We start from the raw sequence: 24,134 nt of genomic DNA on the forward strand, positions 1-24,134 counted from the left end.
ATATTGGTAAAACAAATTGCATTAGTCATGCAACGTCAAGGCCTCTTTACTCCTGGGCAGCAATGCACCCATGGCCCATAACTCCAACAAGCAGCATCCCACATGTAGTACCGTATAATACACAAGTGCCATGAATATCCTGTAATTTATAGCCTTAAAACTGTGCTCAGTGTTGTAAAATATAAAGATATTACAAGTCAACTTGGAGTTCCAAGACCTGTATAAAATCATGGCCAAGTGCTTTTATATGGTAATGGAACTCCTCGGTGACACACACACACATATATATATATATACAGTATATATACATATATAAGGGTGAAAGAAATACAAAAGAAATAAGGAGGCTTAGCTGAGTACTTCAAAATGCTTGAAATATAAACGTCTAAATGAACCGGTTAATCAAATAAAACATTCTCTCACATTATTTAGCTGCAGCTCCAACTACCTGGAATTACGTGACGGTGCAGATGCCAGTAAAAGGCTACTTGCTAAGTTATGTGGAAATGCTCTCCCAATCACTTACAAATCCCTGGGCACTGCCATGTACCTGAGGTTTATGACGGATAGCGGCACACCTCGTGTAGGGTTCAAAGCCATGTATAAAATAGGTATGTATCCAAACTATATTTTTCTCAGTCCTGGCACATTTCAGTTTGCTAGCCTTACATTACATATGTGCTTATCACAGCTTAATATCTGTTTAAGAAGTGTAACTTTTGAAGGGAAAACATACCATATTTATAAATAAAATATATATTCCAGAGTTTGTATAAATACTTATTACAGGTATAGGACCCGTTATCCAGAATGCTCGGGACCAAGGACATTCCAGATAAGGGGTCTTTCCGTAATTTAGGTCTCAATACCTTAAGTCTACTAAAAAATCAATAATACATTAATTAAACCCAATAGGATGATTGTTTTGCCCCAATAAGGATTATTGATATCTTAGTTGGGATCAATTACAAGTTACTGTTTTATTACTACAGAGAAAATTTTTTTTAAAAAAGTTTTAAAATTCTGAATTTATTGATTAAAATGGAGTAATTCGGATCTTTCAGGATAACGGGTTTCCGGATAAGGGATCCCATACCTGTATAGGTAATTCTACCCGGGAAGTCATGTTAATATGCATATTATTCATATAAGTATTAGCTGGCATTCTACAAGATACAGTGGCTTGCAAAAGTATTCGGCCCCCTTGAACTTACACATTACAGCCACAAACATGAATCAGTTTAATTGGAATTCCACGTGAAAGACCAATACAAAGTGGTCTACACGTGAGAAGTGGAACGAAAATCATACATGATTCCAAACATTTTTTACAAATAAATAACTGCAAAGTGGGGTGTGCGTAATTATTCAGCCCCCTTTGGTCTGAGTGCAGTCAGTTGCTCATAGACATTGCCTGATGAGTGCTAATGACTAAATAGAGTGCCCCTGTGTGTAATCTAATGTCAGTACAAATACAGCTGCTCTGTGACGGCCTCAGAGGTTGTCTAAGAGAATATTGGGAGCAACAACACCATGAAGTCCAAAGAACACACCAGACAGGTCAGGGATAAAGTTATTGAGAAATTTAAAGCAGGCTTAGGCTACAAAAAGATTTCCAAAGCCTTGAACATCCCACGGAGCACTGTTCAAGCGATCATTCAGAAATGGAAGGAGTATGGCACAACTGTAAACCTACCAAGACAAGGCCGTCCACCTAAACTCACAGGCCGAACAAGGAGAGCGCTGATCAGAAATGCAGCCAAGAGGCCCATGGTGACTCTGGGGGAGCTGCAGAGATCTACAGCTCAGGTGGGGGAATCTGTCCATAGGACAACTATTAGTCGTGCACTGCACAAAGTTGGCCTTTATGGAAGAGTTGCAAGAAGAAAGCCATTGTTAACAGAAAACCATAAGAAGTCCCGTTTGCAGTTTGCCACAAGCCATGTGGGGGACACAGCAAACATGTGGAAGAAGGTGCTCTGGTCAGATGAGACCAAAATGGAACTTTTTGGCCAAAATGCAAAACGCTATGTGTGGCGGAAAACTAACACTGCACATCACTCTGAACACACCATCCCCACTGTCAAATATGGTGGTGACAGCATCATGCTCTGGGGGGGCTTCTCTTCAGCAGGGACAGGGAAGCTGGTTGATAGGAAGATGGATGGAGCCAAATACAGGGCAATCTTGGAAGAAAACCTCTTGGAGTCTGCAAAAGACTTGAGACTGGGGCGGAGGTTCACCTTCCAGCAGGACAACGACCCTAAACATAAAGCCAGGGCAACAATGGAATGGTTTAAAACAAAACATATCCATGTGTTAGAATGGCCCAGTCAAAGTCCAGATCTAAATCCAATCGAGACTCTGTGGCAAGATCTGAAAACTGCTGTTCACAAACGCTGTCCATCTAATCTGACTGAGCTGGAGCTGTTTTGCAAAGAAGAATGGGCAAGGATTTCAGTCTCTAGACGTGCAAAGCTGGTAGAGACATACCCTAAAAGACTGGCAGCTGTAATTGCAGCAAAAGGTGGTTCTACAAAGTATTGACTCAGGGGGCTGAATAATTACGCACACACCCCACTTTGAAGTTACTTATTTATAAAAAATGTTTGGAATCATGTATGATTTTCCTTCCACTTCTCACGTGTACACCACTTTGTATTGGTCTTTCACGTGGAATTCCAATAAAATTGATTCATGTTTGTGGCTGTAATGTGACAAAATGTGGAAAAGTTCAAGGGGGCCGAATAGTTTTGCAAGCCACTGTATTTGTAATGTAATAAACATCACAAAAGGGCTCATTCTGCAAGCACAGTGGTCAACTTGTGCTTTTTTCTGCAGTAAATTGGGCGTAACACCACTTTCATTAGAGGCACTTGTTTCAAAATGCGCTCCTTGAAATTTCATATAGTTGAGCTCAACACCACTTACCTTCTTGCCTTCCATTCGGAATTAGGTGCTGCTTCACCTATTGAGGCAGGGGAACCCTGTGTCAGCCACCTATTGACCAGTTGTTAGCACCAGGGTTCCCTTTGCGCCCTGTATCAATAGACACAGCACATTTACGGTGTTTATCACTTGCAAGTTGAACACCAGAAATGGCACCAGATGGACTTCCACTCAATTTGTCTGATTTGCGACAAAATACGCTTATCTTCGTCATGTACAATGCCATCTTGTGGCTAATATGACGCATTTAGCTGTATTATGGGGAAAAAAAACATGGCAGTTGCACCCAAAATTGCACTATGCATGCTGCATCTGCAGTTGTAAATGAGCCCTAATATTTTCACCAGGTCTAGTAACATATAGAAGCTTATATTTCTCTTATAAAGGCTATGGTAAACAAACTCGTATTCTAAATCCGTTACTGTTCAATAGTCTCCTGTAAAGCAGCTTTGTATGATTGCATCCTGTTTAGGATCATGTTTATGAAACAAGGCCTTGGGCAGAAATTACTGAATTTAGTGCAATAAAAGGATTGTGTCTGCACCTCTTTTTTCAGCTACTTGTGGAGGAACACATTTTGGACAAAGTGGCATCATTCAGAGCCCAGGATACCCATTACAAAACTACCCAGACAACTCTTTGTGTGAATGGTACTTCACTGGTCCCACAGGGCACTACCTTACAATCCAATTCGAGGCCATGGATCTTCATAATTCTACAGACTGTTCTAGAGACTTTGTGGAAATCCGAGAATATAATGCCTCCGGTAAGGTCACTGCTAAATATAGCACATGGGTTATTGTTTTAATGTATATTGTGCTTTATTGCCTTGCTGAAAAGTTACCAAAAACACATGTAACATTTATCTCTTATAATGTGCTTTATATTACACAATCTGTTTCATATAAAACAAAGATCTAGAATATTTATCATTCTCATAATACAGGGCAGGACAGCCTACAATAAAGCCCCTTGCTAGGCAATATGAAAGTAGCAGGCATTCTGCATAGTAAGCTTTTGGTAGCTTTAACAAAGAGAGGTACTGTTTTGAAATTCCTGAGATGATTATGGTGTGTATTTATTTTTAAGGTATTTTATCTGACTTGGAAAAAGAAATTAAAAATACAGTTTGGGACCATTAGCATTAAATCTGCTGTGCACTTGTTTTTTTCCAGGAAGAGTACTAGGAGTGTTTTGCAACAGTATGGTGCCAAGCGACTTGGTTACTTCTGACAGTTTTGCTTATATCAAGTTTGTTAGTGATCAGTCAGAGAATGGCAGGGGATTCAGGATTCGCTATGATGCAAGCACTGAAGGTAAGTTTCTACTTGACGCTGCCTGAAAAATGCTTAATACCATATGCCTTTACGAATATACATTATTTTACTCCATGCTATCTTCTTCAGAATGTGGTGGAGATTACACAGCTTCTTCTGGAATAATAAGTTCTCCCAACTATCCTAACCTGTACCCTCACAATCGGGTATGTGAATGGAGGATCACAGTGCCAGCTGGAAGACGAGTCACTCTCACCATTAATGCCCTACTACTCCAAGACCAACAGAACTGTGACTATGACTATGTGGCTGTAAGTGCTAAATTTGGTGTCTATCACTCTGTAAATTCAGTGTCTATTACTCTCCCCACTGTTATAGTTGGACCAATGGCAACAAAAAATAAAAATCATTGACATAAAAGTATTTCAGTCCTGATTTTCATAGCAATTAGCATAGGTATTTGCAGACATGTTTACCTGTCAAAAGGTGGCCATACTTGGGCACAGACTGTGTCGGCAGCTTATCAGGCCACATATGGAGCCCTTAGACAGACCTGTCTGTCCTATATGTGGCGGAAAGTCATCCAGAAGGCAAACGGGCAGGTTTAGAAATCCCATTGGAGGAGGAGCGCACTGGCTTGTTGAGGTGGTCCTCGCCCTACATCCCATCAAAGTGACTCAATCATTTGTCACAAGACCTCAATTGGATCAATCTGATATTGCACACTTCAAGGTGGAGATATCAGGGAAAAATCTGCTTCTTTGGCAACCTCACCAATTGAGCAGATCTATCCGTGTATCAAGACCCAAGGTCTTAGTCATTCTTTTGGTTACCAACATTAAATAATACATATTCATGGGTTGGGCCAGAAACCCCTGCATAACAAAATAAAGGTATTTTTATATAAAAAAAAAATTAAAATCCAGACAAAGTGAACATTTTATGTATATATATAAAGGTATTTTCTTTTTTTGTAAAAACAAATTAGGATATATTAAAATTCTAAATACATATGCAAATTGTGTATAATAGCACAAATAATGTACTTTGTACACTATAATGTCCTTCTTGAGTATCACAAGTGTTGTACTGGGCACTGTATAGCCCTCCTGGGCCCACTCGCACAGCAATTAGATATAGAGATCTAAGAGCCAAATGGTATAGAGTTATATATAGGTTAAATAAGGATGGACTGATAAGAGTTCTCCTCTACTGGAGTCCATTGGGGCATAGGCCATCTGCATATGCTTTGCTACTCTTGCAGGCCAGCCTGACAAATATAAACTATATTCAGAGTTGTCTTGCAACCTTTTCATTAAGAAACCATGGCTGAGCACTTTGTATAGCACTGGATAGTATAGCACTTTTCTCTTTTGCATTTTCATGTTTTGGTAAAAGTGGCTCTTTAATCAGCAGCTATGATATATTTATAAAAGCTTTATCAAGTGGGCAGATTTGTTTCACTGGCACAGTTGTTCTTTGATCTGGGTTCTAAGAGCATTCTTCTATTTCAGGTATACAATGGTTATCAGAACCAGTCCCCTTTGCTTAGAAAACTGTGCGGTAATGTAGCCCCAGAGACAGAAGTGAAATCCTCTGGCAACACAATGAGAGTTATCTTTGTAACAGATGGTTCTGTTTCAAGTGGTGGGTTTCTGGCAACTTTCAATTCAATGGAAGATGCAGGTAAGTTATTCATTAATAATCAATGATGCTACTGTCATACATTTATTAAAATACTACAAAGGGTTTTTTCTTTTGTATTTTTTCCAATTTTTTTTACCATAACAATGAAAATCTTTTTTTCTGAGCTAAAACAAATAAAGAGAGTTTAGGTGCATTAAAATACAAAATATTATTATAGAGAGACCTCTAGTGATGAGCAAATTTCAACACTGCAAAATTCAGCATTTTGCCATTGGCAATTTTTTTTGACGAGTTAGCAAAAGTTAGCCAAACTTTTATCAGGAGCCAAATAACCTACCTGTAAGTTTTTAAAGTGTGCCGGAAACCCATGCAGGCAAGGGAAGAACATACAAACTCCTTGCAGATCAAGCACAAGGCAAAATTGTATTCAGGATCCCCTCAAAGGCAGAAATGCTACTCGCCAAGCCACCATGTTGTCTTAAGTGACACACTATTGAAACAATGTTTGTGCTTCTTTAAAGCACTTCCAGTCTAAGCAATGGATTTTTATCAAAACTGTGGGTGGATTTGTCTTGCAGTTTGCGGAGGTGCACTGGCAGATCCCACAGGAGGACACTTTTCATCTCCCGGTTATGATCAAGTCAACAATTACACAAGAAATCTGAATTGTGAATGGATCATTCAAAACCCAAACACCGAAAACTCTACCACTTTTATCTCATTTAAAAGATTGCAGTTGGAATATCATCTGAACTGTCAACGTGACTTTATTGAGTTGCGTTTTGGTGAGTACCCCATTTTTAGGTTATAAACTCATAGAATAAATAACTCCATAATGTCAGATTTATCACCACTTTCTGCTGAAGACAAAGAAATTGTTTCCAATCTTTGGTAAACCTGGCCATAAATTTCAAAACAGTTGCAAATTCATCATTCCCCTAACAATCAGTCACACATGTTAATTAAATGACTTAATCGCATGAACCAAGTTAACATGGGCGATAGAAAAACATATTGCATAATTAGATCTGATGGTTTCTTCTACACAGTGGCCTACATTATCTCTATAAACAAGCATGGGGCAGTTGGTTTCTCTTTCTCCGGGGCCTCAGGAATCCACAGCAATGACTATAACTTCAGCTGCAGGCAGGTGGTGGTTACTCTATGGGAAACATTCTGCCTATGGCACACCACAGGAGAGAATGCAGACACGTTGCCATAGGCTGCATCCTTCCCATAATAATCACTTCTGTTACCCCTACAAAAAGAGAAATCACCAAAATGCCTTGAATGCAGTTGTCCAGAAGGTATATTTTAGCATCTACATTTAATTGTGAAGCTAATATATATGCATTCAGGTATTTCCTTACACCCATTTCTGAGCAATCAATTTCTTCTAACAACATTATTTTCTATAGTTTCTACTGTTGTTGTATGTGAAATCCAGCTAAAGCATTAGTATAAAACAACTGTTCCTTATTAGTGCAAGGAAGTGCAACCCAACTCTAACACACACTTACACACCTGCTGCGAATTAGATTTCCCAGCACAGCTAACCAAACAATACTTGGCTCGGTAAGTTGGGCTTAGTATTTCAAAGTAACTGTGTGGTTGTAAATTTGCGGTCCAAGTATTATTAATGGTTTCATCTGTTACTTAAATTTGTTTTTGTTATGGGAATCCCTTTTTATTCTAGAGATGTTTACAGTACAAAGTATATACACTCAAGTCATTAGCCATGAGTCCCATTTAAAGAAACAGTAATGTGGTAATAATAATAGTGAAGGTTTAGTACAGTTACTGTCTGTAAAGGAAAGCTAGGTGCTAAGAAAACATTGGTGCTGTCCCACTCCACAAAAAAAGCGTTTTTTTCATGTATTTCATTGTCATCTCATCTACCGCTAGCAACAAGCAACACTAGTATGCAGGAGCAGAACTTGAGCCATTTGTTAATGCCAAGCAAGTTGCATCCACATCAAATGGACATCATATAGGTGAGGCACACCTTAGCTCTAAATAATGGTGCAACTAAAGTACTGACTACAGGTACTATATAGTAGTAAGTTTTTTTCTCTATGGCATTTAAAAACATACACATTTGCACAAGTATTGCATCCAAAGCTGCACCCACTAGTGGCAAAGGATCTCTCAGTTAATCTTATCTGTTCATACATTTGCTCTTGTAATAAGATGTCCAACCAGGAATTTGAACTTTCAGCAATTGTTCTGTGATAATTTTTGCTTATAGTATGACATGTTTGTCAGTAAAGAGAATGTATAAGAGATTTGCCCTGTTTTGTGTACAGATAATGCTGATGGGGAACTGATTACCCGGTTATGTGGTCGCAATACTCCTTCAGTCCCACTTGCTATTGTTGCATCTCAGGTCTGGGTTCACTTTGTGAGTAATGCAGAGGTGGAAAATATTGGCTTTAATGCCAGCTACTCCTTTACAGGTAATGTGTAACTGTAACAGATATATAAAGTATGGGATCCCTTATATTATAAACCCGCTATCCAGAAAGAGGTACATTATGGGAAGGCCATCAACCACAGTCCATTTTAAACAAATAATTTATTTTCTTGTTTCCTTATTCTCTGTAATAATTTTATTAATAAAACAGTACCTTGTGTTTCATGGTAGCTGAGTTACATGAATCCACATTGGTTAAAAAAAAACAATACTATGGGCTTTTTTTTAATGTTAAAATGATTTTAAGTTGACTAAATTATGGAAAAAAACCCTTATCTGGAAAACCCCAGGTCCCAAGGATTTCAGATAATAGATCTCATACCTAAACATACATATAAAAATGTAGTATTTAAAGAAACTGGGCAAGTATATCAATGCAATATGCTAATCTACAATGGGAATATTTCTTATAAATCTAAAAAAACAGCTTCTGTTTGGATTACTTGCAGAGAGAAGGCACATTCTGTTGGCATTGATAAAATACACATGTTATTATTAAATTGTCAGAAATGTACCTTATGAAGACGATATTTTAACCCCCAGAATGTTAAGCTATTTTTAAGAAAGTCACCAGTAAATACATTGGAGCTACTACTCTTTATATTCCAAATATTAATTGTATAAAAACAGATATATTTTATTCATACACTTGGGGGCACATTTACTTACCCACGAACGGGCCAAATGCGTCCGATTGCGTTTTTTTCGTAATGATCGGTATTTTTCCGAAAAGTCGTAAAGGTGCCGAAAAAATCGCAAAAAATACGAAAAAGTCGCAAAATGTTAGTTTTCCAATCGGAATTTTTCCAATTCGGATTTGGATTGGTGGGTTAGTAAATGGGCCCCTTGGGGTGGGGCAATGGACAGCAGATGTAGCTTCATTTACCTTCTTCATGATCCCTTAAGATAATGATTATTATAGTTCAATGAATCTTATTTATTCTAAATTGAGTTCAGATGTTTGTTTTTTAAACTTATCATATTCCGATTCGGGGGGTGGGGGCTTGTTTCACTTGGCTATATGTAACAGGAAAGACTACTCCAGTCCAAACAGTTGTCAAGTATATCAATTTAAACTTGGTTTCATTATATTTTGAGACATGCCATTATGATGCTCTTATACTGTGATATTTTCCAGATTGTGGTGGGATACAAGCTGGAGAATATGGAGTTATTGCTAGCCCTAATTTCCCAGCTTCTTACAATAGTATGAGCCATTGTGCCTGGCTTTTAGACGCTCCAGAAGGCCATATTATCACTGTAAGTATTAATCAGAACAAGATGTAAAGAGGACTTACATAGGAGCAGAAACAGCTAATTATTATAAGCTTGCAAAATACACCATGCAGAAAGGGATTCTGCCTTGTCACTTTATTAACTAGTGTCCATGCTTTTGATGGGCCTATTGTAAATAAATTGTGTTAAGCAAAATACACTATAAGGAAACTAGGTACGTTATGCCTGCCAATGACAGGTGTGAATTCCATTGTTCCTTTTGCAGGCTGTGCTATCTAAATCTTGTGCAAATAGACACTGTGTAAGAAAACACGCAGGGACTGGTTAAGGTTTATGCCATTATACCAAGATACCTTAACCCACTAAATATATCTGGGGAGAATTGAATTCTTGTTAAACATGACATAAACAAAAATCTGCAAGTTAGTTTTTATGCTAAAGTCTTTTGCAAAACAAAGGCAAGCAGACCTCTATTTCTCACACACATTGCTTTCTCTCCCTAGCTTTCCTTTATACACTTTGATATTGAAAGCCACCAAATTTGCCGTTGGGACTCTGTTACTATACTGAATGGTGCCAGCCCTGGATCCCCACTGATAGGACAGTTCTGTGGGACAACATCTCCTGGGACCATTCAGTCAGGATCCAACAAGCTGCTAGTGATTTTCAACTCTGATGATTCACTGCACGGAAGAGGATTTTATGCCAACTGGACCTCAGATTCTCTAGGTAAAAATATTTATTCCATAATAATAAGACTAATATAACTACATATAACTGACAAACCTAACATACAATGTGGTGGTATACAATAACAGCCCCACTGAAATGGTCAAAGCTCTGTGTGCTCCAAGGCACTTAAGATATACCCATGATTAAGTGCCTTGGGGTATTAAATGCATAAGCCCCTCTGTACATTACATGTTCCTGAATACAATGCCTTTGAAATACCTGCAATGGAGCTGCATTGTGTGCCTACCCAACTATGGAGTACTGGACACTTTTTTTAATCAAAGGTTTTACATATATGCATGATATTCAACACCAAGTCCTATTACTATAGCAAATATTAAAGCTGTATACATTTTTCACTGCATATAACAAATAGAGTGCAAAAAAGAGATATTAATTGGGCTACAGAAAGTCAAAGCACGTAAACTGGGAGAAGTTTGTGAACCATAGCTCATTTTCTTGTGAGTGTTTAGTTCATCTCTGCATGTATTTGTATATATTAGACATTTTTGAAGGCTGTAAGTTACCACAACTGAACAGACTGGAGATAGTAACATGTGAAGTTGCATGAAACTGTGCAAAACATAGGCTGTGACATGAAAACTATAGCATTACTCTACCCTATTTAATATTCTATGGTATGGTAAATTGGCCAAAATATGCCTTTCCTTTTAGAGAGTAAAAGCCTTGACTGAAATGTGTTGTCTCTGTATGTGAATAGCCAGACTTGGACTCTAGCCAAAGGGATTCCACAAAGCAAACACAGGAACAGCCCAGCATTCCCCAGGGATTAATGTTTTTTAATTCAACAGTGGGAGATCCATGCTAAAATATTATACACAGTATGAAATCATCTTTTCAAGAATATACAGTTTTTTTCATATATTTTTTTTAATTTCTTGTTATGACTGTTAATTCCTTGTAGGCTGTGGAGGACATGTTCATGCTGATAGTGGTACCATAAGATCGCCTGCTTGGCCTCAGCACTTTCCAGCCAATAGTCGATGTACCTGGACAATAGAGACACATGCAAGCAGCCATTATGAATTGTCATTCAATAATAACTTTCATATCCCAGATGATAATGGACATTGTCAAAGAAGCTATGTTAAGGTTTGTGCTGGAACTAAAAAATGTATATACTGTAAACATGAAAAAATTGCTTATATAACTTGACTGGGCTACACTTCATTATATTGGATGGTTGTAGTGGGCCCCATCCTTAGACAGTTTTTAGCTGGTCTTCATTTTTACTTATTTGTGTTTTTGTTTTTTAATTATTTAGGTTTTTATTCAGCATCTCCCCCGTTTAGAATTTTAGCAGCTATCTGCTTGCTAAGGTCCAAATTACCATAGCAACCAGGCAGTGGCTTGAATGAGAATCTGGAATATGAATAGAGAGACCTTAACAGAAAGATAAGTCATAAAAAGTACCACTGAAACTTTTCTAAGAATAGGACATTCTATCGAATACTAAAAGTTAACTTAAAAGTGAACAACCCCTTTAAATTCCAAATCCATTGTAAAATATGTGGTCACCAACACGCCAAATCCAAACCCAAATTTCCATGTTCAAATTCATTTGCATGTATATATATATATAAATACACATTCCTGAAGTTTCATAGTTTCTCCTTTGCATTCCTTTTCATATCAGCTACAGTTGCCCTGCCTTATAGTGTTATATTATGCCTTGTTTTCTTACAATATATCTTTTGAAAACTGTTCAATGTCGTGTCATTTTTTAAACTGTAACTATAGGTATGGAGTGGTGCTGAGGAGGAATTGCTGGCTACAGGTTGTGGGGACACTGCTCCGGCCCCTGTCATTTCTCCAAGAAATGTGATTAGAGTAACGTTCCAGTCACAAGACGCTCCAGGAAGTGGTTTCTTTGCCTCATTTATCAGCAGTAAGTAATATCCTACCCTTATCATAGGCTTTCCTCTCCACCAGAAGATATTTTTTAAAATTTGTACATCTTACAGTTCTTTAGATATCTGGCTTAAGTGCACTGTTTGGATTAGGACCACACAGTTCAGCTCCTCTTTATTTGTCCATTCTCATCCACACTGGTATTCTGCGTATAACATCCGTGACACTTGATAGGTTGTATGATGTGTGTGTATTATTTGCAGAAATTATTTGCAATGAATGCTCTCTGAAATTTCAAGAAATACAGTAACTGTTTATGTGAGATATGTGGAATACATGCACAGAGAATACACGCATATTGGCTAGTGCCATAGACTATACATCTGTAAAATGAATATCCCATTCAGATATTAATGGGACATTTTGCAGATTGTACAAATTAGATATAGAAACATGACATATATTAAAATGAAAGAGATTCTACAGAACTAGGAGGAGACTAAAAGCAGAACAGTATGTGCTATGTGAAGTAATCACAAAAAAAAAAAAATTATTAAGCACATATGTTCTTTTCTACAGCCAAAGTATTATACAATTATAGGATCTATCATCCAGAAAGCTTGTGGCCTAGGGTTTTCCATAATTTGGAAAACTTAACTTCATTTAAACATAAAATAGACCAAGCAGGATTGATTTGTCACCAATATGGCTTCATGGAGCTTAATTGCTATGAAGTTATTACGTTATTTATAGCTTTCTGTACTCTCATACCTGTACTTGGTTTTATTCTGTGCACCGTGCTCGTAAAACAAAACATATTGTAAATATGCCACTGAGTGTCACATAGGTCAACCCTTTCTATACCTGTAGAAATACTGTAATTACCCCAACTAAACACTGCATTTTGTCCAAAAAGAAGTTAACCAAGTTGGGGGTAAATCATCATTTGATAATACCTCATTTATTTTAGTTATATTCAGTAAAGTGTATGAATATTTTTCTCTGCCTTTTGGGTTCTATTCTAATCTCTGTTCTGCATTGTCAGTTTTCTAATAGTAATTTCAATCACTAGCACAATACAACTTTTGTGTACAATAAAGAACAATCCTAGAATACTATTTTCAGTTTTTATCATTTCATTTACCTTTGAAATATAAGTGTGTGCTGTGCAGGTAAGAGATTTTTGAAATGCAAGAAAACAATTCACTCTCTCTTTCTCTCCTAGTGCTGTAATAATAACATTAGTTTAAAATTTAAACAGCCTATACAAAACAAGTAATTCATAACCATTAAATACATGTAGAAAACATATATCAACTATTGAACTTTTTCTTCTAGAATGTGGTGCCAACTTCACAAATTCATCTGGCCGAATTATGTCTCCTAATTACCCAAATAAATATGGCAACAATTTAAGGTGCAACTATACCATTCACGCTGAAGCTAATATGTTCATCGTCCTGTTTTTTCAGAATTTTGAAGTTGAATGTAAGTCAAAGAGTTTGCTTGCCCTTTGTCATATCATTTAAATGCCAATGCCATTATATGCCATGTTGTGTTCAGTTAACACAATACTGACACTGACAATTGTTTATTGTAGAATATGGAATCTATATTTTACCTTGATCTTAATCATATTGAGTTTGTTCTCTGTAGGAATGCAAAGGGAATGTAATATAAGGCTTTAATTCTCAATAAGGCAATACCAGTGTATGTTCACTGCCAGTTCTTCTCCCCCACTCCTGTCCCATACCGGCAGGTATCGACCATGGCTGCCACAAATTCCGTGGCCCTTGAGGTTATGTACTCTGGTGCCCCAGTGCGACATTGGCTGCATGATAGTTTTGTGATTTCATATGCTAAAAGCTTTGGGAAATGATAACCATTCTATGTTATCTATGTAAAGTATAAAAACAATTGAAAGATCTCCTTTAAATTAATGGAGCTCAGAACATTTTAATCAGCTGTTTAAAATATAAACAAAATGGTTTAACTTGAACATTACAGTTTGGTTTTTGTATGATAAATGAGTTGTTTGGTTAGATATAACAATATATTTATTTCCTAAACAAAACCCTGCTTAGCAGCACACTGTCTTTCATCACACCCATGCTAGGTCATACATTCCTTCTGATACAGAGCATATATTTGATACGGGGAAGCCAGAGGCTATTGGCTTCCAAAATGCAATAAGAATGTACCATTTATGTCAGAAGTTTACCCTACTTTTAACCCAGAAACACAATAGGTCTGATTTTATTTTCAAACCCTAGTCAGAATATAATACACTCGCTACAATGAACAGGAACTTCTTCAGATAAATGTGGTCCTTGCTGCTATGCACCAAACTAAGGCTCAATATATAAGCACGCTTTCAAATAATATAGGGATAGGCCTTGCTTTTAATCCTGACCAACACTGATACCCACAAACTGATTACTCTTACTGCTGTTTGTTTATTAATATGTGTGATTGTATATATCTTTTCTATATACATTGTGAAATGCAATGTTGTTTTCCATTGCAGCAAGCCTATCCTGTAGCAAGGACGGACTAAAAATCTTTGGTGGTGAGAGAACATCCCCCTTGGCCAATCTCTGTGGTGCCTCTGTCCCAGCATCTATCAGTGCAAGAGGGTCAATGTCACTCAATTTTTACACGGATTCTGATATAAACATGCATGGGTTTATGGCAACCTATAGAGTGATTCGTAAGTAACCAAACATATTATATGGTACAATGTGACATTCAAAATGGTAGTCTGAATGTTTTTATACAACCTCTGTGCAGACCTGTGTTATATATGTGAATATACTTCTGTTATCTGCTAACTGGGCATGCAAGATTAGTATTTTGAGGAGCCACTTTCAGCTGCATAAAGGCCCTCGGCCACTTATATTAAAATTGAATGCTGCGTCAACCTTGTATGTTGCTCTGCACCTCCTTTTAGTTATCAGTTCTATTTTCTTTATAATTGGTGCTAATATTCAAAGAAATACTAGTTTAGTCCATATTAAACTCAGAACTGTGTAGTTATATAAATATAATGTGGATTTTCCTAATCCATATTGCTTGTCTTTCTTGAATAACTGTGACCCTTAAAATTTTTTCCCACACTGAAGGTGGTCATATACTGGCTGATCCAGTATCCAGTATCCAGCCCATCATCCTACAGGCAAAACTAATGGATACCATATCAGTGCCCCTACAACAGGAAGCCCCAATATTTTTTTTACCTGTGAGCCACATTCACATTCATGTAAAAAGAGTTGAAGAGCAACACAAGCATGAAAAATGTTCCTGGGGTTACACATAGGGGCTCTAAGGCTGATCCAACACGGGTGTATTCTTGGCAAGCCGAAAAACGCTTGCCGAGAATACGCCCCGCTACTGTACACTTACCCTACCTTGTGCCTGCACCCAAATGAATAATATACACTCAGGTGCAGGCACATGTAGTCAATATCTGCCAAAAAACACGAGACTTTGTATCTTCGGCGGATACCAGCTACATGTAACTGCACCGAGCGTATTTCATTCATTTGGGTGCAGGCACAGGTAGGAGCGTATGGCACTATTTTCGGGAAGCGATTTTCGGCTTGCCGAAAATATACACCATACGCTCAGTATGGCATCAGCCTAACTGGCAACTTGGCAGCCCCTATGTGGACTGGCAGGCTACAGGAGGCTATGTTTAGCAGTACACCTTGTTTTTATGCAACAAAAACATGCCCAAAAGCCAGGAATTCAAAAATAAGCATCTGCTTTGAGGCCACTGGGAGCAACATCCAAGGGATTGGTGAGCAAAGCCATTGTTTGGGGATCACTGCCCTACACAGTATCACCACCTTTGGCATATTTAAAATGTCTAACCTATGAGGTGTCCTTTTGCCATGGTACATATAGGTCAGTGAGGATTGTCCAGCCACTATACACATACCAAGAATTCTACAAAACCTCTTTTTATATATTGTCAGTAGATTTATGGGCAGCAGTTTGGCTCTCTATGCTATTTCAGTTTGTCATGCCTAAACTATTGTCCAAACTAAAGATAACGAAGAGAGAACCCTTTCAACATGGGGTTCACAAAAGGAACCATTTCTTATATCCTTTCACATCTTTTCTAATAGTCCTGACAATACTTATGGAAAATGCATAGAATCACTGTAGCGCAAAATACTAGATGTAGTATAACATTTTATATAAAATATATATGCTAACAGGTAAAACCCTGTGTTAAAGAGGGTTACTTAACCTAAATAAATGCACCATGGCATTATCTAATTATGCTATATCATAGCTGCATCTTCACATTTGCTTTGTTCTTCAGCCTGCGGAGGAACCTTTAATGCCTCTTATGGAACCTTAAGGAGCCCAACGTACGCCTTTACTGATTACCACAACAACATGAACTGCACGTACCATGTCACCGTTCAGGAGAACAAGATCATAGAACTGAAGTAAGTTGTTCTTAAAATATAATTTACCTGCATTTCTTCCTTCAGTGCGTGAAGTTAAGAAATATTTACAGTATCTATTTATCAGTCACAAGGCACTAAATACTGCATTTCATTATGTGGCAAAACCGCAACAAATCCGAATGCAAAAATACGTCATGGCAGGTGTTCCTTTTACAAATCTTTCTTTGCCTCATGGTTTTAGAGGTTTTCGGGGACTTTTGCCACTGGCTCTTGTACAATAATACAAGAAAGTGAAAAAAAAATTATGCAGATTTTGAATTTGTTTTGGTATTCAGATGACTCTTTGGTGAAGGATCCCGTATGCAACCAAATTCAAAATTGGTGGATTTGGTGCTTCCCTACTGATAAGCACACATTATTTTTTAGTCATACATAAGGGCAGCATACCTGTGTGGCACATCTGCAAGTCATATTGTAAATTAAGAGATTATTGAAAATCATATCTTTGAAGTATGAAATGAATGTATCCATTGCTTTTATCTATTGACAGATTCAATGAGCTTGATCTTGAAGCCTCTTCCTCCTGTTTATATGATTACATTGCTGTTTATGACGGCTTAAATTCCAGCAGCCCGTTACTTGGCCGCTACTGTGGGAATGTTCTACCTCCAATTTTGAGGAGTTCGAGTAATAATTTGTTCCTGTTGTTCGTTACGGATAATCATATAACATCACGTGGCTGGAGAGCAACTTTCAGGCAAACCTTGGGTAAGCCCTTTTATCTTGTTCTGTGCCATGATATGCATAAGAACATAACACGCCAGATGAAATGAACTATGTGTACTTAAAGGGGCAGTTTTTAGTATGATGAACAGTGGCATTCTAAGATAATTTGCATTTGGTCTTCATTTTCACTTATTTGTGTTTTTTAAATGATTTACATTGCCTAGAGCCAGAGCACACTGAGCATGTGCAGTGTCACTGACACTTCTAACAGATTCCAGTATGGTGACTTCCTGTGACAGCTTTGAAGGCATGGATCATAACCACTATAGAGATGCTAATCGTTTAGGCTGGTTTAATAAGTTCAGTATATAAAATATTGGATTTCTAGCCATATTCATTTTTCATTTTTTATTATTGGTCTCACATTATGTTTCAAGTCACACTTGAGAAGGGGTGACTCAAAACATGTTTTGAGACCAATAGTAAAAAATTAGCAGCTAAGTACTGCCTTCACACTTTTGCTTTTTTTGTATCTATTGGGGTCTAATATGGTTGGAACCAGTAAAGGTTGAGCATTTGTTTAACATTTATGAATAGTGCTTGAGATATTTTTATTGAATGAAACAAAGATCTGTTTGGTTACTATGGGTAAATGATCTTTTTGAAGTGAGAGGACAACACATCTTGGGCCCGATTTACTAAAGTGCGAAATAACGTGCACTATTTTTAGCGTGCGCTAAAAATTTTACCGCTTCTTAATTTTGGCGAATTTTCGCACGATTCACTATTAGTACACTTGCGCTATTTTACGCGCGGTATTTCATGCGATAGCCTTGTCGCGATAAATAGCGTGCGCGGTATTTTCCGCATGCACGCTATTTATCGCATGCGCTAATTGTCGTGACATTATGCACACGACAATCGGCAGCATAAAAATGGCGACATTTTGCCCTGGGAGAGCACAGAGTGCTAAAGAGGTGCTGTATAAATTATGTTTATTTGCAAAAAAAACCCCAAAAACCAATAAAAATCTAAGTAAGAAAAAAAAAATAAGTGCTAGAGATAATAAAATGGGGGGCATTTAAGAATATTTAGCCAAATACTTAGGGGTCCGTTTGCTAAAGTGGCTTAAATTAAGTTAGAGATTTTAGACACAGAATAAATGGCAAATATGTTATGGGCACTTTATTAAACGGGGACAAATATAATATTGCAATTATTCTGGCAACAAAACATTGGATTGGCAGTTATCACACTCGCCAGAAAATACGCTACGTACTAATTAACGCAAGTTTTACTATTCAGCAAAATGGGCTACAGACAAAATTGTTGGCAGAATATTTGCAAACATTTAACCCATATAGCATATTGATGCTGTTACTGATAAATGTAAGAGTGTAGGGGAAACTACATGAAAGTATAGAATACCATATCAAGGAAGGCAAAATAAGTAGACATTACTCAGTTCAAAAGTAGAAAAATATAAAATTTTACTATACTAATAAAATAAAGAAAAAAGGTTGGAAAAAAGGGGGGGAAAAAAACTTAGGGCTTGCTGCCCTTGAGTTCTTCCATGTCCCTCTTTAACTCATCCACCTCCCCCCGGAGCTGGGCCAGCTCAGCCTTCATGTTGGCCAGGTCCTCCTGCACTGATGGTCCCGCAGGAGAACCTGGCGCCCAGCGCTTGGCCTGGGGGGAGTCCGAGGCCTGGGGGGAGAACCCAAGGGCCTGGGGGGAAACTGAGGGGAAACTGGGGGAGGAAAGAAGGGGGGGTGTCTGGGGCCTCGGGGGACCCTGGGGCCTCGGGGGCACATTCGGCCTCGGGGGCCTATTCTGGCTCTTGGGCCGATGGTCCTGGGGCCTCGGGGGCCAGTTCTTGGGCCTCTGGGGCGGCTGGTCGGGCCGCGGGGGCCTGTAGAGCCTGTTGGGCCGGTAGAGCCTGAAGGGCCTGGGGTTGGGCCTGGGGAGGAGGCGCCAGCTGAAGTTCTGTGAAATAGTATTGCAAGATGTTATTTTGTGTAATATATTATATATATATATATACATTCATACACCATCATAAATAACAGGGCCCCTCACAACAACATTTTTTGGGCTCCTGCGCTTCAGGTCGGACCACAGCCGCTGGAGCTGGCGGGGGCCCACATCAAGGGCAAACCCGGCAAGCAAACCTTCTCTTAGCTCGCCCAGGATTGCCCTCTTCCTCTCGTGGACCCCTAAGTCCCCCAGCGGTGGGTGGTCATATCCTGCACACAGGAGCACGCTGATTATGTAGCGCCTCTCCCCTGGTAGCAAGCCAGAAACCCCAGGCATGTCCTCTCAGTTTGGTGGCTGCAGGCTCAATGACACAAAATGGCCCCAAGTCGCACATGTCACCAGATTACAAAATCGTCACAAAATGTCCGCAAGTCGCGAGATTACAAAATCGCGATAAAAAAAATCGGCAAAATATACATAGTAATGTATTTTGCGCGACAAAATATTCACCGCTATAGTACTGTATATTTTGGCGACAACATATTCACCGCTATAGTACTGTATATTAGTAGCGAAATTCCATACATGCCAAGACTTTAGTAAAATTGAGTAAAAAGACACTGTAAGTCTATATTTTCATGGCAAAAACTCATTTACTGTACTTTTCTATAATTTTTCGCCTGCCTGTAGTAGGTGTTAATTTTCGCATAGCCGAATGCGATATTTAGCGCGCCAAAGTTATAGTGAATCATGCGATCGTATTCTTTTCAGCGCGGAAATTAACGCATGCGGTAAAACTAGCACAAGAAATACTGCATGTGAAAATGGCGACTTATCGCACGCGATAATACTATGGTGAATCGCGCGCTAATTATCGCGTCTTTTTTACCGCAAAAAAGCGTGCAATCATTTTTATCGCACTTTAGTGAATCAGGCCCCTTGTTCATTATATAAAGAAAACATCATGATCTCAAATAGCTGTGAATTATTCAATGTTCCTTAACTGTTAGTCTGGCCCACTGCTTATGTCTCTATACCATCTAAATTAGTCATAAGGCAAAACATGTGCCCCTTAATGTCATCGATTAGGGATGTCAAACATGTTGTCCTTTATATTATATAAATATTATACTGTCTCTTCCAAAAACCCATTCACAAAGGAAGGAAGGAGGGCCACAGTTCAGCCATTCTGCATTAAGTCACACTGTTTAGACTGATGTCCATTAGTGTTAACCCACACCGAGTGGCATTTTAACTGGACACAGCACTTACCTATGGCTGATTGGTAATGGTGTATCAGATAATGAAGGTAAGTCAATACAGCATCTACATGGCCTAACTATTTTTTTAAATAAATATGGCTAGAAATGCACTTTTTTGTATACTGAGCCAGCCTAAAGGTTTAGCATCTCTATAGCAGTAATGATCCAGGCCTTCAAAGTTGTCACAGGAGGTCACTATACTGGAAACTTTTAGAAGTGTCAGTGACATTGACATGCTCAGTGGGCTCTGGGCAGCTGTTGGGAAGCTAAGCTTAGGGGTTATTGTGAATTATCAAGCATAAAATTAGCTTTGTCTCTCATGGAGTGTGATGCTACAGAGTTGATGATTAATAATAAATTCTGTAATTGCACTGGTTTCAGATCTGCCATGCAGTATTAATCATTAATCAGCCTTATATTGTGACATTTATATTCTATATATACAGTATATAGTGAGTGGGTCCCTAAGCTCAGGTAAGTGACAGCAGCACAGAGTATGTGCAGGGAATCAGCAGAAAGAAGATGGGGGGCTACTGGGGGCACAAATCTTCCCTGCTAAAGGGCTGTGGGTGCCTTGGGCTGGTACAGAAGCACAAAACATAATATACAGAATTTATTTAGTTAAGCTTTAGTTCTCCTTTAAAGAGAAAAATGCCTTTAGATACATGTTAATACTTTGGGGCAAAATGATCAAAATGTGAGTTTAGAGCGTGATGCTTAAAAATTCTCCCACCTTCTATTCATTCCTATGGGATATTTAGAAGTGTGTTGATCAGTGGGTGAAAGTTAGAGACTGATAAATACGTTTCTTAAAATCCCATTTGAATGAATAAAAGGTGGGTGAGTTTTTAAGCATCATGCTTTAAACTCACATTTTGATCATTTTGCCCCATTATATACAATGTAATATATGTAAAAGGCATTTATATTCAGTTTATAAAATTATTAAAGCCCTTCTCCCTCACCAACTCCAAATGTAAAGGAGATCTGCCAGTCCCCTATACAACAATCCCTGGCTGATTCAGTTTTAAGGATCTGTATGATGCACAATGTGTGTGTTACTCATCATGACTGGTGTAAAAGTCACGCATTCACAAAGCATGATCACAGCATTCATTTGCAGTGTGGTTATAAGTCAAGCACCCGCCCTGGCATTTAATAAAAGCAAATTCATTCAGACGTCTGAAAGGTCTAAAAGGCATATAGGTCTTTGTAACTATTCAAGTAAATTAGCTCCAAGAGCTTTTTGGTTTGGCATCACTTTTTCCTAACATGTTATTTTTGATGTAGTGTTTCCAGTTCCTGTACTCCGGTTCTTATTTAATATACAGCTGCGCCACACAGTAAATGTTTTAATGTATTGTCTATTATTTATACAGGAACAACATGTTCTGCACTTGACTGAGATTGGTCACATCATTTACACCCTTACCTGCCTCAGTAAGGGTGTAAATATACTGTATATCCATAGGTGTAATGTGTTAATTTAGAGTTGTACGTGCGCATTATAATCAGATTGGAAAAGCTTACTATAGGGTGCATGTGTTAGCCTACAAGTCGGTAGCATGCACAAAGAATTCTTGGGAAATACTAATACAGGTATGGGATCTGTTCTTTGGAAACCAGTTATCCAGAAAGCTCTGAGTTATGGGAGGGCCATCTCCCATAGACTCCATTGTAATGAAATAACATTTTTTTTAAAAATGAATGTAATTTTTCTCTGTAATAATAAAACAGTACCTGTACTTGATCCCAACTAAGATATAATTACCCCTTATTGGCGGAAAAACAAGCCTATTGGGTTTATGTAATGTTTAAATGATATTTAGTATAGAAATCAAAATTATGGAAAGATCTCTGGAAAGTAAAGCCCCAGGTCCCAAGCATTCTGGATAACAGGTTTCATAGCCATAGTATGGGTCCTCTGCGCAGGCCTCTGTGCTCCCGTTTCGGCCCTGATGTTTAAATCTAGTGTAGCCGTGCTAGACTTAAAATAGGCAGGGGACGTGGGAAGCATGTAGGCATCTGGCGCTTTGTGCAAAGAGCAACAACCCTGGGGAGAGCAATTCCTCTTAAATGAGCACTAAGTGGTGTGCGCTTGCACCCCCATATTACTCTCGCACTTGGCCCATAGATTTGTACCCTATAGCCCCCCCCCATTATTCTTTTAATGTCCTTTAAAAGGTTTATTCAGGTATCTTATAAAAGATGGTCTGCAGCTTTCTGTTTTCACCTACCTGCAAATGATTTTACCCATGTAAGTAACTTACCTGTTTTTATTCGATACATATGTTGTTCCAGGGCCTATGCAGGGCTGCGGGGGATACCTGACTAATGCAGCCGGTACCTTTGGCTCCCCAGACTCTAATTTGGATGGAAGATATGACAGCAACTTGAACTGTGCTTGGCACATTATTGCTCCAATCAACACACAGATAAACCTCACCTTCAGCGCATTCTTCTTGGAGGCTCAATCTCGCAGTACATGCAGATATGATTATGTCAAGGTACAGACACAAAAATGCCATTTCCCTTTACCATCTTGTTTTTTGCCACGGATGAGAGAGTTCATCCTAATTCAACAAAAATGTGAAGCAGATTAAAATTTGAAACTATGAACTTCCTTAAGGTAGCTGAGTAACAGCAAAATGAGCAGCAATTTGAAGCTTGTCATTTACTAGCCAAATAATGCTAGTATACATGGGCCACTCAACAAATCATTCTGTCATTTAAAAGTCATTGGCCTTCCCAGACATAGCACATCAACCAAAGCAGCAATGAATTCAATTATAAAAATCAGATCATACAATACCACACTATCTATTGGATTCATTAATAGTTAAAGTGGAGTAGTTTAAATCAGTCTTTGTGTGGGTTCTTCAATTCCCACAATGCCTTGCATGTTCTGTGATTAACAGACCTGCAAAGAGATTTATTTACTTGTCCCCTTTGGGATATGTGGTCTTTATAGGTAAATGATGTATTATGTTCAAGGCAGGTCCAGAGGTGCATTCTTCTATAATATCTTTATCCTCTGGTGTGGTGTGGGTGCTATATTTACAAATAACTTTAAAATCATTGCACATCTGTAATGAATTTATATTAGGAATATAGTGTGACTTTGCATGTCTGCATGTACCGAATCTGAAAATACTAAAAACTTGTCGAGATCATGTAGAAGTCAATGGCAGATGTCCCTTCCCTTTCCTGGAAGACCTTTCTTTGCTTTGAGTTGTTAGAAGTTTTTGGATTTTTTGTGACTTTTCCACAACTTTTTCCCAGACCTACTTTTTCAGATCAGATTTTTTGCTAAATGTCAGACATTCATGGAAATGAGTTTATCTGAATTTAAAAAAAAATAGAGTTTTAGTAAGTCTGCCTCCACAGGGGCAATTTACTAATGGTCAGAAATTAATTTTTTCCAATTTGGATTTTTTAGTGCTAAAAGTCACCAAAAAAAGCTGCAACTTTTTTGAGATATACTATGCGATAAAACTACGACAACTGCAAATCTGAAAATACTCGATCTAAAACTTGTAGAAGTCAATGGCAGATGTCCCTT

General features: G+C 38.2%; 1 protein-coding gene across 1 annotated transcript in view; it reads left to right on the forward strand.

The window, feature by feature from the left end:
- The window catches only part of cubn (cubilin), a 116,709-nt gene that overhangs the window by 83,450 nt on the left and 9,125 nt on the right, over positions 1-24,134 (forward strand). Inside the window, exons 45-60 of the mRNA XM_012965626.2 lie at positions 433-611; positions 3,506-3,715; positions 4,125-4,265; positions 4,356-4,537; positions 5,741-5,912; positions 6,452-6,658; positions 8,180-8,329; positions 9,485-9,606; positions 10,086-10,311; positions 11,240-11,427; positions 12,076-12,223; positions 13,525-13,674; positions 14,714-14,896; positions 16,517-16,646; positions 17,158-17,375; positions 22,874-23,079. Coding sequence (XP_012821080.2) covers positions 433-611; positions 3,506-3,715; positions 4,125-4,265; positions 4,356-4,537; positions 5,741-5,912; positions 6,452-6,658; positions 8,180-8,329; positions 9,485-9,606; positions 10,086-10,311; positions 11,240-11,427; positions 12,076-12,223; positions 13,525-13,674; positions 14,714-14,896; positions 16,517-16,646; positions 17,158-17,375; positions 22,874-23,079 — 2,812 coding nt within the window. The remainder of the gene's footprint in view (positions 1-432; positions 612-3,505; positions 3,716-4,124; positions 4,266-4,355; positions 4,538-5,740; positions 5,913-6,451; positions 6,659-8,179; positions 8,330-9,484; positions 9,607-10,085; positions 10,312-11,239; positions 11,428-12,075; positions 12,224-13,524; positions 13,675-14,713; positions 14,897-16,516; positions 16,647-17,157; positions 17,376-22,873; positions 23,080-24,134) is intronic.

The sequence above is a fragment of the Xenopus tropicalis genome, chromosome 6 (genome assembly GCF_000004195.4).
Source record: "Xenopus tropicalis strain Nigerian chromosome 6, UCB_Xtro_10.0, whole genome shotgun sequence".
Classification (NCBI taxonomy): Eukaryota; Metazoa; Chordata; class Amphibia; order Anura; family Pipidae; genus Xenopus; species Xenopus tropicalis.